This window comes from Oryzias latipes, chromosome 23 (assembly GCF_002234675.1).
Source record: "Oryzias latipes chromosome 23, ASM223467v1".
Taxonomy (NCBI): Eukaryota; Metazoa; Chordata; class Actinopteri; order Beloniformes; family Adrianichthyidae; genus Oryzias; species Oryzias latipes.
The window spans coordinates 15,888,279-15,903,829 of NC_019881.2; the positions used below are offsets into that span (position 1 = coordinate 15,888,279).

The following is a 15,551-nucleotide window of genomic DNA, read 5'->3' on the forward strand; positions in this document are numbered from 1 at the left end:
TTCCACTATCCACTGTTTTATCTGTTATTGTTTTCCACTTTTAGGCACTAATCGGAAAGAAACAAGAAACAGAGAATGATTATCTTCCACTGCAGGGTACACCAAGTGGATGGAAGGGATATATAAGCATGCTATATTCATTCCCAACATCTATTAATCCTAAAAGTGTGGATATTTAGTGAGCCGATTGCACAGCCAATCCTTCCATAAAGAATAATGATGATCCCATAAAGAATGCCTTAGTAAGGTTGCAAAAACAGCTAAAAATAGACAGTGATACAAACCTGAATCTACCAGAAAAGACAAAACAGCTGTCTCTTTCCACCAAATGTAGCAGGGCAGCTATGTGATCACACTTCGAGCCTTAAATCCCTCAAGCCCCCACACCAGCTCTTCCCTTTTTACGGAGTGAGAATCACAAACTGATCTTCCCCCACACCACGTACTTTGCAGTTGGCCATTTTCTGACCAGAATTCTTTCAGCATATTATTTTACAGGCACGGGCAACGATGCATGAAGAGAGAGAAGAGGCTCAGTCTGGGTTCAGCGCCAAGGTTGCCAGGCTAAAGGATCCCTACTGGCTTTCAAACACACTTGGCACTTAGAATAATTATGAAGCACAGTACAGAGTCAGCAGTACTAACTGAGATAGACTGTAAATTAAGCACAGCTGGAATGGAAGAAAGATTATGGCTTCATCATGGTTTGGAGTTTCCCAAACCAATATTTATTTGACAAGTGTAACACATTATTTTATTGCTGCTTTCAAGGAGAGTTTTTTTTTTTTGGTACAAGAACAAAAGATCAAAATGTGTGCATGTTTTCATGAAGAACTCTACTTTTTAGGTTGTTATAGGGGTGTTAATCACAAAGTTTTCTATAATACAATATGTGAGATTTAAGTAACAATACTGATAATATCATAAAAAGCATGAGCAGACAAGTAGTTGGACATGAATAGAAAGCCATAAGAGGTCCAGACTTTTGACTTGAACATGGCCTTTAGTATTTTATTAGCCATGCGAATCACGTTTGGTGTGAATGCAGCATAAGGCACATCTGTGATTCTTTATCATCTTATTGGTCTGGTCCTTATATGGTCAGAATACAGAGTACAAAACAAAAATGAACAAAATTGTTCAATAAAACAAAAAAGATAATTACATTTTTAAAACAAATGATTTTAGTTCATGTATTTTACCATTCATTTGACTTAGTTCCCTTTGTTTGACTTGCGCTAGGGAAGCTGTTGTCCTACTTCTTTTTGAGAATAAAAACACAAACTGGCTCCATATGTGTGCTATCTATGTTCCCATCTATGTCTTTTCAACAAAAACCAATAAATACACTTTATTTGAGGGTTGTACTATTAGCGTGACATCATCTGGGGTAAGAAAGAAAAAAAACAACCCTACCATGTGAGATGATCTATTTTCACAAACAGCTCTTCACTAAAATCATAACCCCCAAATCAAAAGAAGTGAAAGCTCAAATGACACCGAAACCACCAGCTTAAAGCCTGAAAATGATCCATCAACCTGACCATTTTCACTGCCAAACACTGACAGCTTTCCTATCACAAGGGAAAGGCCGTTAATGGTCAGCAAGCATGAAGAACTTTCACAGACAGATTCTGTTGATACTGTTGAATGTCAGAACCCTCCTCTGACAGTACGAAATACCAGCGGTTGGTCAATTTCTGATCTGACAGCTGTTCTGGACTCTTGAAAGAAAAACAAGCGATCATCGAAAGGTGATACTAAATGGCTATTGATCACAAAAGATAGAAGTATAACTGTTTAGGGTTTGTGTAATCCCCAGCTTGGGTTTGGTTTTGTATTACGCCACAACTGCTATACGTTGCATTAGGGGTTCACCCTATAGTTATGGAAAGAAAGTGGATGCCAGCTTCAAAGTGTAACCCTATGCCACAAAAAGCATTTTGCTTTCAAAGTCCCCTTTAGTGCAGTGTGGTGGAAATTCAACCCCTCATTCTTAGAAAGTTATGAGAGGCTTCACTTTAAAAGAAAGTATGAACAAGAGGCATACACAGGGCAAGAATAGACTTTATCAGTGAATAGCTGTTTTATGCCGTAGAAAGTTTTATCTTTCCACAAATACTTGACAAATCAACATGTCAATGAGGTGTTTGGTGTTTAGCATTGGAAAAATTGTAGATTCTGTTGTCTGTGGATACCAGTGTTTAGGGATACACATATGGTTTGTATATGAGAAGGGTCATGGGACTGAGGCTTGGTGGTTGTGTTTTGGCAGCCGGGCAGGGTGACTGTGGCTTGCGGAGTGCAAGGCCATCCAAGTGTTAGCAGCCGCCTCAACCGGACCCATGTGTCACTGAGATCTGAGGAGACAAAGAAAAGACCACCAAAAACATACCTAACCCAGGGCTTCTGTTTGCAATAAGGGACCAAAGGCAAAAGGGGCGCACACTCAAAAATACTGCAATGAAACTTGTTAGTTCCTAAAAAAAGAAAAAGAGAACCGCACTAAAACTCTGGGTGTGACTGACTCAAGCTGACTCCCGTCTTTTATAAATATCAGCAAAACGCAGCTCAACAAACCCCCCACATTATTTTCCCAAATTTGACCCAAACCAGAAGGTAGAAAATGTTGCAATTCCCAAATGACTCCTGTGTTCAATAGTTCAATTTAACACCAAAACTAAACACATGTCCCATGTCGTTTAAAAACTATTTTTAATACTTTTTAACTATTCGCAATAATTGTGAGCGGGATGAGGTTTTTTTGACAGGTGGGTGGACCCAACAGAGCTTCAAATTTGACCTTTCTTGTAAAATTGGCGTTTTTGGAAAATGGATGAGTTGGGTGGTTAAATCCCGGTCAATATCCACTTCAGACTTTAAAATATATACTTTAATCGTCAATTTGTTTTAAATGCTAAGCCACGTAGGACTTTAAACTTAATACCCATGCTTTCTTTAATTGTGTTAACTTTTATTCTGATCCAACATTGATCTTTGATAGGAAAGCATAGATAATGATTTCTGAAAAACACTGAACTGTACCCAAAAAAAACTACCCACACATCACCCATTAAGGTTGTGTATTTCCTCACACCTTCATTTGTGGCTTTAGAGCTCTTTTCTAACCCACAGTATCTGAAGAACTACAGTTTAAGTCTTTTACTCATCTTCTTTTTGTTTAAATTGATAGTCAGAGCCATGAACACAAATCTGAGACAGTGTGCAGATGGCAAAATATAACAAGCTTCGGATGCAATGAAAACATTGGTGTGGAGCATCATGAGATAAAATACTTTTCACCACAAAACCACACTTTTCATGAGGTCTAACTCTCTCCCCTAAAGAACACAAGATCCTCTATTTATGCTGCGGGTTACACGCCCCTCACCCTAAAACTATTGCCTATTACTATTCGTGAACACTTTTCTCATCGCTTATTCTCACCACATTGTTTAATATTAAGCTGTCCAGAAGCAATTTACGATTCTGAGTGAGAGCTTCTTCTGACAAATATGTCCTTAAACCCTAACTGTATTATTCAGAGCCCAGCACTTTGTCAGAGAGATTATACTTCCTTGTTTCATTAGCCTATTTCTTATTTCAATATTAGCCTGCTTTCAGTTTAAACTGTAATCCAAACAGCCTAAATACAACTAGGCTGCATACATAATTATTCCACAAGAAGCACTGGAATTCATGGCTGTTGGAGAGGAGTGCCAGAACTCACAAATTGTGATTCAAAGGTGCGTCTTGGTGTTAGAAAGATGCTGGTGTCTGATGCAACAACAAACCAAAACCAAAAAGGGGCTATTTTGAATAGAATTTCACTAACATTCAATGTCTTCTTCTAAAATATAATAATAAATAAAAACTTGTGAATTCAAACTGACTTGATTCAGAAATTCAGCAGCTTTGCCCAGTTCCATTGGCTTGGTTGAAAAATTCACTCAATATAACTAAAATAATATCTATTATTAAATTAGTGTTTTAGAGTTTTAGTCCAAATTCCACCAGGAGTTTATGCGAAATTTACTTTGAACCAACTCAGTGTGATCTCATAAGAAAAGGCTTGCCAAGTTGCATACTTCTTACAAATTTACACCTCCAATAAGCCGTTATTAAAGCTTATGAAAATTAAATTTGTCAAGATTCCTTTTAAAACAAGACTTAGTAAGGATTTTAAAATGGGCAAAAAGATATTTATTTATGGCTGAATAAAAATAAATTAGGAGCTGAAAAAAGACGGAACAACCTAAAAATCAGATACTGACAACAGCCTTACATGTCCCTGCATTTTAGTAGCTTTGAAGGTGTTGGCTAGTATTTTTATGGTGTTGCAATGACCAAAAAAAAAAGATTTATTAAAACAGTTTTTAAAAAAGTAAATTTAGAGGTAAAAACCAAGGAAAAAAGTTTGACACGTGTCTACCTGCTTCACACTGTCTTAGCTGTTTTCATGATCTTGGACGCGTGAGCATAACTCAAAAACAAAGGCTGTTATTACCCAACCAAAGTAGTCACTTCAGACAGATTTACAGACAGGACCATAAATATTTGGACAGAGACACATTCTTTTTAATTTAGTTTCTGTACATTACCACAGTGAATTTTAAATAAAACAACTCAGATGCCATTGAAGTGCCGACTTTCAGCTTTTATTCCATGGGTTGAGCAAAAAGATTGCATAAAAATGTGAAAATCTTGTAAACTTTTAAACACAATCTCTTCATTTCATGGGCTTGTAAGTAATTGGACAATTGACTTCCATGCCATTGCATGGGCAGGTATGGGCAATTCCCTTGTTATGTCATTATGAGTGAAGCAGATAAAAGGCCTGGAGTTGATTAGAGGACTCGTGCTTGCATTTGAAAGATTTTGCTGTGAACAGACAACATGCGTTCAAAGGAGCTCTCCATGCAGGTGAAAGGAGCCATCATTAAGCTGAGAAAACAGAAAAAAAAAATGCCAAAAATTGCTACAGTATTAGGAGTGGCAAAATCAACAGTGTGGTAAATCATGAGAAAGAAAGAAAGCACTGGTGAACTCAGCAACGCAAAAAGACCTGGATGTCCACGGAAGACAACAGTGGCGGATGATGGCAGAATCATTTACATGGTGAAGAGGAACCCGTTCACAACAGCCAACCAAGTGAACAACACTCTCCAGGAGGTAGGCGTATCAATATCAAGTCTACCATAAAAAGACTGCATGAAAGTAAATACAGAGGGTACACTGCAAGATGCAAGCCACTCATACGCATCAAGAATAGGAAGGCTAGATTGGACTTTGCTAAAAAGCATCTAAAAAAGCCAGAACAGTTCTGGAAAAACATTCTTTGGACAGATGAAACCAAGATCAACCTCTACCAGAATGATGGCAAGAGAAAAGTATGGAGAAGGCGTGGAGAAGCTCATGATCCAAAGCACACTACATCATCAGTAAAACGCGGTGGAGGCAGTGTGATGGCTGCTAGTGGCACTGGGACACTAGGGTTTATTGATGACGTGACACAGGACAGAAGCAGCCCAGTGAATTCTGAGGTGTTCAGAGACATACTGTCTGCACAGATCCGGGTGAATGCAGCCAATCTGATTGGGCGGCGTTTCATAATACAGATGGACAACGACCCAAAACATACAGCCAAAGCAACTCAGGAGTTTATTAAAGCAAAGAAGTGGAATATTCTTGAATGGCCAAGTCAGTCACCTGATCTTAACCCAACTGAGCATGCATTTCACTTGTTGAAGACTAAACTTCAGACAGAAAGGCCCACAAACAAACAGCAACTGAAAGCCGCTGCAGTAAAGGCCTGGCAGAGCATTCAGAAGGAGAAAACCCAGCATCTGGTGATGTCCATGAGTTCAAGACTTCAGGCTGTCATTGCCAACAAAGGCTTTTCAACCAAATATTAGTAATGACCATTTTGTTTTCAGTTATTTCATTTGTCCAATTACTTACGAGCCCATGAAATGAAGGGATTGTGTTTAAAAAATGCTTTAGTTTTCACATTTTTATGCAATCTTTTTGTTCAACCCATGGAATAAAAGCTGAAAGTCTCCCCTTCAATGGCATCTGAGATGTTTTATTTAAAATTCACTGTGGTAATGTACAGAAACTAAATGAAAAAGAATGTGTCTCTGTCCAGATATTTATGGTCCTGACTGTATGTAAGGATCAACTCTGGTTTTAAAAAACCAAAAAGACATTTTTTTTATCTTGCATTCTTAGGACAGAATACAAAGAAATTTTTAACAATTTTCGAGCCATTTAAGTTGTGAAAAAATGTGCATGCAATTAACTGCATGAGAAAACTTTACCAATTAAAGTCAAAGCCCTGCGTTTCAAGGGACGATGAAAGGTTACAACTTTACGGCTGTCTCATATTGATCCATTTATTGGTTAACCTCAAAAACCAAGCTGAAAAGGAAAACATATGCCGGAGCAACAAACTTTAATCATGTGTCCTTATTGTGCCACCGCCTCCAGTCAACTCTTTCAGATATCCATATTTAAATGCACCAATAACAATAATTATAGAAGGATCTTATTGTGTTTTTCAGTGTCATGGATCAAAAATGCAGAAATTATGTCTTTTGTTTATATTAGACAAAGAGGCGGGATATTTTCAGTGCTCCCCTCCCCTGGGAGGCTATGATGCATTTCTGAGTTGAGCTGTTATTGCCAACTGTTATGTTACGGGGGTCACAGATGTTTCTAGAGACAACTGAAAGCCACTTAAAGGACGCATTTCATTTCACAGCTTTGACTCCTTTATGTCTCATCTTCATCTCCATCTGTGTCTTATTAACAATGCTGTTCTTCTGAAGGCTATTCACCCATTGTCTCTATTGATTTGTCAAAAGGGGATGTGCTCCAAAACCACAGAGAGGTCTGCATTATGTGGAGCCTGCATGTTGAAAGCCTAACTTGATGGGTGTTCAAAGAAGGGTTCAAAGGTTTCCAGAGTTATATTTTTCCAATACATCAACGCCATCAAAGACTGGCTTACATTAGGATAAAAGTCTGCCACTGCATGTGGATAAAGCCTGACTATAAACCAGCAGACCGTTTCTGGATGATCAAAACCAGGCTGGGCCAAGTTCTCTCCCAGCTCCCGTAAAAACCTACTCATTTCACACATACAGGCATTTCACTGGCATCAAGACAGCTCTCGGTGAAGCTCGCGGCAATGCCCAGAAAAATTACTTATTGTGATTGAATAAGCAGAGGCCAGACAGAACATCCCCACTACTTTGAGTGCCCGGAGAAAGATTTATCAGCTTCGCCATTTCGTCTAGAACACCAATAGCTGCATGTGACATGCAGCAAAGATTTGATTATAGAGGGGAAGGCCGGGTAGGATCAGATAAGATGACTTTAACTCTCTGTAAATGACAAATGCTAAAAAAAAGGTGGTTCTACAAGCAAGGCAGTCTTCCTAAGACATATCCAGAAGCAGAGTGATTAGCTGAGCACTCTTCTACTTCAGGATGTCGCTTGCCTTAACCTTTTGATCATAACTCTCTTCTGATGCTGGAGGGAGGAGTCAAGAGAGCGTGCATCTCTTGACCCCAGGAAAGGACATTTGTTTGATGAACAACCATATAAGGTCAGGTGTCAGATTGGAATTCAGCCTCTTCCATCTGAGGTGTGTAAATTATCAATGCGACTTTGACAGATCTAGCATTGATGCGTTCTGAACTTTCTCTGAGGGTGGATGGAGCAGGAGCGAAGGCTAAAGTGGGCAGATCAGCCCTGTGGGTAATCTGTCACAGATTTTTCTGACAACCTCATAGACGCGTGAATGCAGCACTGATGGATGTGTGCGCTTTGGGCATTTTGTTAGGACATTGTGAGGTGTGACACAAACTGCAGATTACGTACCGTCTTTTCCTTTCTCCTCCTCATCTCTACACACTCTGTTACTCCATTCACACCAGGCATGTGAATGCGCTGAACGTGGGTTCTTGAAAGTGCTTTTAGGATATGGTGTTCACACTGGACTGTTGTTATCCGATAGTAGCGCAGGTACTCGCAGTTGGAAGAGGCTTTGAGCGAGATGTTGAAGCAGTGCACGTTTTGCTAATCTTGCTCCAGGCTTTTTCTTTCACAGCTCTAATTCGAAAAAATAAAAGACTTGCTGTCGTAGAATTCTGGCCGGGGACAAACCGCAGTTATTAATGTCTCCTTGGTGATCAATTTTTAAACTATGAAAAGCCTATGAAGCCCATAGACTTCATAGGCTTTTCATTAGAAGTGGTAGCTTGAACAGGCATTACAGATGCCTTAATGTAGCTTCAGTCGGGTCACTCATAGAGCTTAAAATCCAACATCTGACCTTTTAGGGGTGTATGGTGATGATCATCTGAGAGCTACCTCTTACTAAACGAAGAGTTTGGTTAATTATCTGCTCCTAGTCTAATCTAAGTCAACATTACCCAACGTTTAATTCAACGTGTGATCATAAAAGATGGGTTTTTATTAGTTCCGACAAACCATTTCATGTCTAAATTTGGTGTTTCAGATCAATGATAGATTACCAGATGTTCCTTTCAAAAGGTCTGTTATTCAACTAACTGCTTTACATCTACATGAACAATGGCTCTTCTCCTAAGTACACATGCATGCGAGCACACTCACACCCTTGTTATTAAATCATTTGTATCTATTCTGGTCCTAACTGAGAGCATGATTTACAGATCTGTCAACATCAGGCGCTGTTTGACAGACTGGTTTCCCCCCAAGGACACTTCAGAAATTACACTTTAATGCCAGTAAGATGTATTAAGCAAAAGCTCTGGGTAAATAACTTCTTGTAGGAAAAATGGCCACAAATACTTTAATAATTGATTCATTTTTAGCAATTTTTAAATAGTTATCTTTTCTCTTTTTTAACAGGCTGATAGCGTTTGGGCTGTTGCTCAAGCAAAACAATGATTCCGAACATGTTTTTGACACAAATTGTTAAAATAACTTAAATTCATGCATGTTTTACTCAACCCTGTAGAGTGTCCCTGTCCATGAGGATGGGCTTTTTGTTGTGACTGCTCCTCAAAAACAAGCAAATGTTTTTGCAGCTGTCTGCACAATTAATCCTGGTATGGCTCAGTCCCCCCAGAGACCAAGGCATTGTCTGAGCAAGCAGGGGCTCAATCAACACAAAGAGGTGATGGAAGTGAGGCTACTTACAGTGGATCTTAATCAGTTTTTAGGATTTCTGAAAGTTGTTTGAATAATTTAACCCTAAAACACCAGCAAGCAGGGCTGGAAACCTGTAGAAAGCAACAACAGAGGGAGAACTGTCATTTTAGCATATCTAGTAGTGTTTCATTGTGCATGTCCATGCCTTGTTTTAACCAAATCAATCAAACAGGCAGTGATTTATAGATGAGGTATGTATGTGAGCCAAGGGCCAGGTACAGCGACCACTCCACCCATGCGCCGGGATATCCAGCAGGGATGACAGGTGGAGGAGATGACCGCCTTACCTGTCATCGTAGCAGAAATCTGCGTCCAGCGTGTTCAGATAAAGAGCCACGGCCACGGCGGTGCACACCAGCTCCGTGATCATCTCTCACAGCCAAAGTGGGAATACAGATACACCGAAATCAGGACCCCCTTCCTCCTTCACCTCCTCCTTTCTCCCTCCCAAGTCTCTGTTATTGTGCTCCCAGTTCAGCCGCTCGGCAGCACGGCTCTCGCATCAGCGACGAGCGTCCTCCACCTCATGCAAAGTGTGTCAAAGTTGGCCATTTCCTCCCGAAAGCACCGCAGCGACGCCCCGGCCGGAGCTGCTGGAGGGACGGCGGGGCTAACGCCGGCTGAGGCTCGGCGCGGTGCGCATTTCTATGCTGCTGTGCCTCCAGTGTGCGCATCTCCCCGCTCTGCTCTGGCTCTGGAGAGGAGACGCATGTGGGTTTCCAGCTAGACTGAGCATGCGCACACGGTTCTTCTTTGAGGAAGGCTAAAGGTTGGATCACGTTTGTAGTAAAACATTATAAGCTCTGAACATGAAATAAAATAAATAAATAAAATGTTCCCTAAAATTAACAATTGGATGCTCGCAAATTGTGGCCAAAATCTTGCATGCTGTTGGCATTTTGTGGGCAAAAACAAACATTTTGTGCCCACAAAATACTAATTTCCACCAACAAATTTGTTTTTAAGTACTTTAAATTCCTACCATTAATTAATGGCCAAAAAATACAAAGTTTTGCCCAAATTATGCTAGTTTGTGCCCACAGAACGCTAAATTGTGCCTGCAAACATGCCAATTGGTATAATGCTAATTTGGGGCCACAAAATAATTTTTGCTCACAAAATATTATTTTTTTGCCACAAAATGTTGATTTGTAATTCTAATTTATGCCTGGATAATGCTAAAATAATGCTAATTAGTGATAACAAAATTCTAGTTTGCACTCACAAAATACTCATTTGTGCACATGAAATACTATCTCATGCCCACAAAAAGCTAATTTGTGCATGCCAAATACTAATTGGCGCGAAGGCAATGCTAATTTGTGCCCCCCAAAATTGTTTTTTTTTAATTGTTTATTAGTATTTGAGGTTGTCTTTTGTCATTTGCTATTATGTTATGTTTTCTTAAATTATGTATTTAGCCTGTAAATAAGGCTAAATCAGAATCAGTAGGATTCTGAAACTTTGTATTTTTTGCATGTGTTCATGAGTGCATCTGTAGATTTTCCACTCTGATAATTTTTCAAATTGTTGTAGCTCTCTTCTCATGCCGTATCTTTTTATTGTTGGTTGTTTTCAATATTTTTCTTTATGTTTCTGTAGAAAGTTGCCATTCCTTATTCCTTTTGTTTTGAGTTTCCTTTATTTCCAGCTGCAGTTAGGTTTTTGTAATAATTTGGGGGGAGAAAACGTATCAGTCAAGTCATGTTATAAGTCTGTATCCATTTAAAATTATTGCATTTTTAATGCAAAATTTCTTCCTTCCCGATCAATGAATATTTTTGCAAGAAGTTGAGAAGCTGCAAGAAAATCTTTGGTGATATATCTTTGTGATATTGATTAATAAACACTGTAAAGAAGTGAAGGCTTTGGGCATATTGGAAAAAAAAAATTGCCTGATAATCAATTTTAATTTAATGCCAAAACACTTGAGATAATGGGACACCCTGCTGTAGGTCACATGTTATCCCATTCTCAGCTCAAATTAAATAATATTAATTTTCCCGACAGCATCTATCACTGTATGGAAAGGCTAATTTTAGAGTGAAGTGTCGGTGATTGATGAACTTTTGTACTCTGTTCTGCGTACATGTGGTTATCGGTTTGGAATTGTGCAGCCTGGTCCTGCTGACTACCAGCGTGATCAGCGCCTGCTCCACGGTCGGGGGTTCCAGCAGAATGGATGCAGGGCAGAACAGCATGAGAAGGAAAAACAGATGGTGGGATGAGGCTGTATGAAGCAAAAGGGTGTTGGTTCATAACAGCAGAGACAGTGACAAAGCAGCACAGGCTGAGGGCAGAGACTCATTTGTAACAGTGACACTGATTCAGAACAGATCAGACCTTGTTGAACCAGTTTGATAATCCAGGAGGAAAAGCAGATGTGCTTTTACACCCCAAAAACTCCAAATGTCTATGGATTAAAAATAAGATGATCTTCAAATGAACTGAAGCTGTTGGTTACAAGACAACAAAGACGAGTGTCCTCCCCTTAACCTGTACACAGTGTCAGATCAGAGCCTTGATGAGAAATGAAAGGATCAGAGAAAGGACACCGTTCCTGTGGAGAACATAAACAGACAAAGAACAGACTGTGCTCCTTTGACTGATCTTCCTGCTACATCCTCAGCACTGAACTGTGCAAAAACAAACTTTTGCTTTTCTTTTCTTTGTCAATAAGCAACCATCCAAAGTGGTCAATCCTCCAACACATTCTCAATGAGAAACGTGGCAAGGAGATTTTACAAAGCGTGAAGTTTTTGTTCTTATTTAGTAATGAACCTACTCAGATACTTTTTATTTTGTTTTGGGCATGCTTTCCAGATAAATAATCCTTATTATTACTTCCCAATTATTTTTTCTTCATAAATTTTATTCAACCAATTTATGTTTTTATTTATTCAGTTTAGCTTTATTAAGCATTTTGGGTTGCAGTGTCACCCTGACAATTTCCACGAAACTCTTCTTGAAGAAGTTTCTCAAAAACAGGCCCAGAGGTCAAGGAATCAGTGAAAGAATAGTTCAACTTTACAAAATAAAAGGCAAAAACAGATTAGATAGCTGAACTGTAAACAAAAAAAAAGTCATTGTGCCTCAAAAAAAAACTTGGAAATAAATGTTCAAAGGTCTAACAACATGGAGAGCTTACTGTTAAATCATAAACTAGCAGAACGTTTGACCAAATTAAAACACAACCTGGACACATAAGGCAAATTCTACAAAATAGACATTACCAGATTTAGGATTAGAGACACCAAAGGGACTTTTTTGTAATCCTTAATCCTAAAGACAATCAAATACAGATGGAAAAGGACAGTTTCACACTGAAATGGCAAAAAAAAGAAACCACTGACCACCAGCCAATATAAACTCATAGTAATCTAGAGCAGTGTTTTTCAACCAGTGTGCCGCGGCACAATAGTGTGCCGTGGGAGATGGTCAAGTGCGCCGTGGAGAAATTGCCCTCATTAACTGTTCTCAAAAATATTTTCCATCTCCAGGAAATCAGCTCTTTGTTCATCCAAACAGGCCCTGTTAAAAAACTGAGTAGTTAGGAATATAAAAGATCTTAAAATTACTTTTTCTTTGTGTTTATTTAATTCTATTAAAGACATTTTGATAAGAATCACGGTACCGCGATTTAGCTGCAGCTATAACTGTGTAAGGAAAAGTCCCGCCCTTTAACTGTCTCCGCCAATCATTCTTGAAGGCTTAATCACATGTCATCAGTCTGACCAATCAGAAGTGGTTAAAGTCTTCACTTCCTTGTTCTTAATTCTGCTGATAAAGTCGCTCAGTTCTAAAAAAAATACCAGCTAGAGCTCGTCTTTAGCTGGTGGTTCATCTCTTAGAAAAAAACAGCCGCAACTTCCTGCTTTTTCTGCCACAATTATCACAAAAATCCACGTGAGATTGCGCGCGCGGCGGGGATGCTGGTGTGCCGCGGGATTTTTGTCAGGGTTAAAGTGTGCCGTGGCTCAAAAAAGGTTGAAAAACACTGATCTAGAGGATGCACAAACACGCTACTTTAAAAAGGACAACAAGATAAGACTACTAGAAAGTATGTTTACTGCAGAGAACATCAGGCCTTTTGCAAATAAACAGGAAGTGGATCTTTAACAATTTTTTCTGAATAATGTCTTTTTTTATGCTATAAACAGGACGTTTAAGTCAAATGTTAGTTTGTTTGAGATAATTTTGTGTGTTTAAGTACTTTTGAAAGGCAACATTCTTTAAGTTACTGACCTTTTCTCTTTCTTGAGTTGTGCAGAGGAGTAATAGTGAGATTCCCATGCTGTTAACTACGGAAACCCCTTCCCCCTGACATCGGCAGATAAACATCACACAGGAAACAGACAATCACAGCTGGAAGCAGCAGCAGTACTTCCAGCTACTTAGAGCTGCCCTCTCCCTGAAATAGACAATGTTAATATCAACTGTGAAGGGTGCCAGCGGTTAATTTTGCCAAGGAAACTTGAAAATTGCCTAAAATAAGGTTATTTGGGTTTGGAGTTGTAAAAGGAAGAAGTTAATGGAGACTTATTAATGTGTGTTTTTCTGTAAAATACAAAAAAGATCCTGTTGACCGGTTGAAAAGGGTTATTCACACCAAACTGCACCAGAAAAGGGATGGTAAAACGGAGAGAATAAAGAAAAACACAGGTCGACTTGTGTACAGTAAAAAAAAGTCAAGAATTATAATCCAATGAAATCAAAATAACAAGTAAAGCCCCTGGAAAAATGTTTTAAACTTATCCATAAAATAAACAAAAAGGTAAATAAACTTTATTTTAAAAAGAATTTTTCACTGGTTGAAATCACATGTTTCATAATAGTAAAATAGAGAGATTTATTCATTCATTCATCGTCTGTTTTTTTCCCTTCCGAGGTCACAGGGCTGCTGGAGCCTATCCTGGCCACTTGCGGGCGAAGGGATGGGACATCCTGGACAGGTCGCCAGTCTGTCGCAGGGCAAAATAGAGAGATATAAATGTAAATAGGAAATGGGAATATTGAGAAATCAAACAACGGACAAAAAAATAGATCTCAGAAACAAGAGTGCAAAAAGAAAAGTATAAGTAATATTTTGAAAGTTTTTCAAGTATTGAAATCACAAAGTGTTTTTTTTTATAGTAAAATGGACAACTAGAAATGTAAACAGTAAAACTGAAACATTAAGAAATCTAACAACTGACAAAAATAGATCTCAGAAACAAACGGGGTGAAATTAGGTAAGTAAACTTTATTTTGAAATCACAAAATGATCAAAAAACATCATTGAAATAAAAAAAATATATACTTCAAGAAGAAGAAGGTTTTGTGGTGCATTTTTCTCTTACTTGCCCCCCCAAATAAATAAGAAAAGGAAGGAAAGAAATCCTGCAAAGGTTTTCTCTTTGGTGGCCTTCGTCTGTGCTCCACTTACCTCTCCTTCTGTCACATCCATTAAACAGCAAGTACCATCATGTCTCACTTTCAATGACGGAAAATGGCTTTGACAGATGAATCCAGTGTGTGCTTTCTCCAAAAATCTGAAATTTGCCACTTTAATGGACACAGAATTTCTTTTTGAACTTCCAGTGGTGTTCTTTTTAATGGCCTAAGGTTCTGAGCAACAGCAGAGGAAAGAAATTGAATTGAGAGCAGGGACCTTTATAAAAGGTTGCTCTCCAGCTTCCTCCTGACATTTCACAAACGATCACTTAAAGTAGCTTTGCAACTGTCTCACGTCCCCTTTCCTCATTCTCAGCTTGTGTTTATCTCTGATAAAGCCTGCCACTTCCCCTCCAGACTGTATCCTTTAATTATTTTGTTTCACCGACTCTTTTCCTACTCTTAAGATTTGCATTTTTTCAAGGAAAAAATTAGATTTTTAATGCAGATCATTTTGAAGAGTTTGTGATAACCATCTTCTGTTCAAATACCACCGTGAGAAACTCGGATCAAAGCTAAAAGTCAAAGTGTTGACACCCTCCCCTCACTTCCCCGTTGCTTCCTCTGATTCCTGCATTACGGTGAAAAGTCGCGTCCTTAAGCTATTTGCGTCTGGGAGCCCACATCCACACCCTGAGTGCCCTTTTCCTGTGCTCTGTGATGTAAAGTCAGGAAATTGGAGCTGACCTCTCCAGCCACTTCACGACGGCCTTCCGTCATTTTTCCGTGAGCATGTGAAGCTGTGACAGGACAACTGTTTATATATACATGCATGCGTGCAAGCCTGAAGGATGGGGCAGTTAAAGGAGACATGATTCACTCAAGCAAAACAAAGGCCGGCAGTGTTTAAGTCCCAAACAAGCTTCATTCATAACGTGGTGTCCGTACAGTTTGGACAGTGAAGATGATCCAGA

The 15,551-nt window shown here is 39.1% G+C and overlaps 1 protein-coding gene across 1 annotated transcript in view; it reads right to left on the reverse strand.

Annotated features, from left to right (window-relative positions):
• Positions 1–9,912, reverse strand: part of LOC101154996 (transmembrane and TPR repeat-containing protein 2) — a 50,845-nt gene extending 40,933 nt beyond the window's left edge. Inside the window, exon 1 of the mRNA XM_004083163.4 lies at positions 9,492–9,912. Coding sequence (XP_004083211.1) covers positions 9,492–9,574 — 83 coding nt within the window. The 5' untranslated portion in view covers positions 9,575–9,912. The remainder of the gene's footprint in view (positions 1–9,491) is intronic.
• Positions 9,913–15,551: the final 5,639 nt, after the last annotated feature.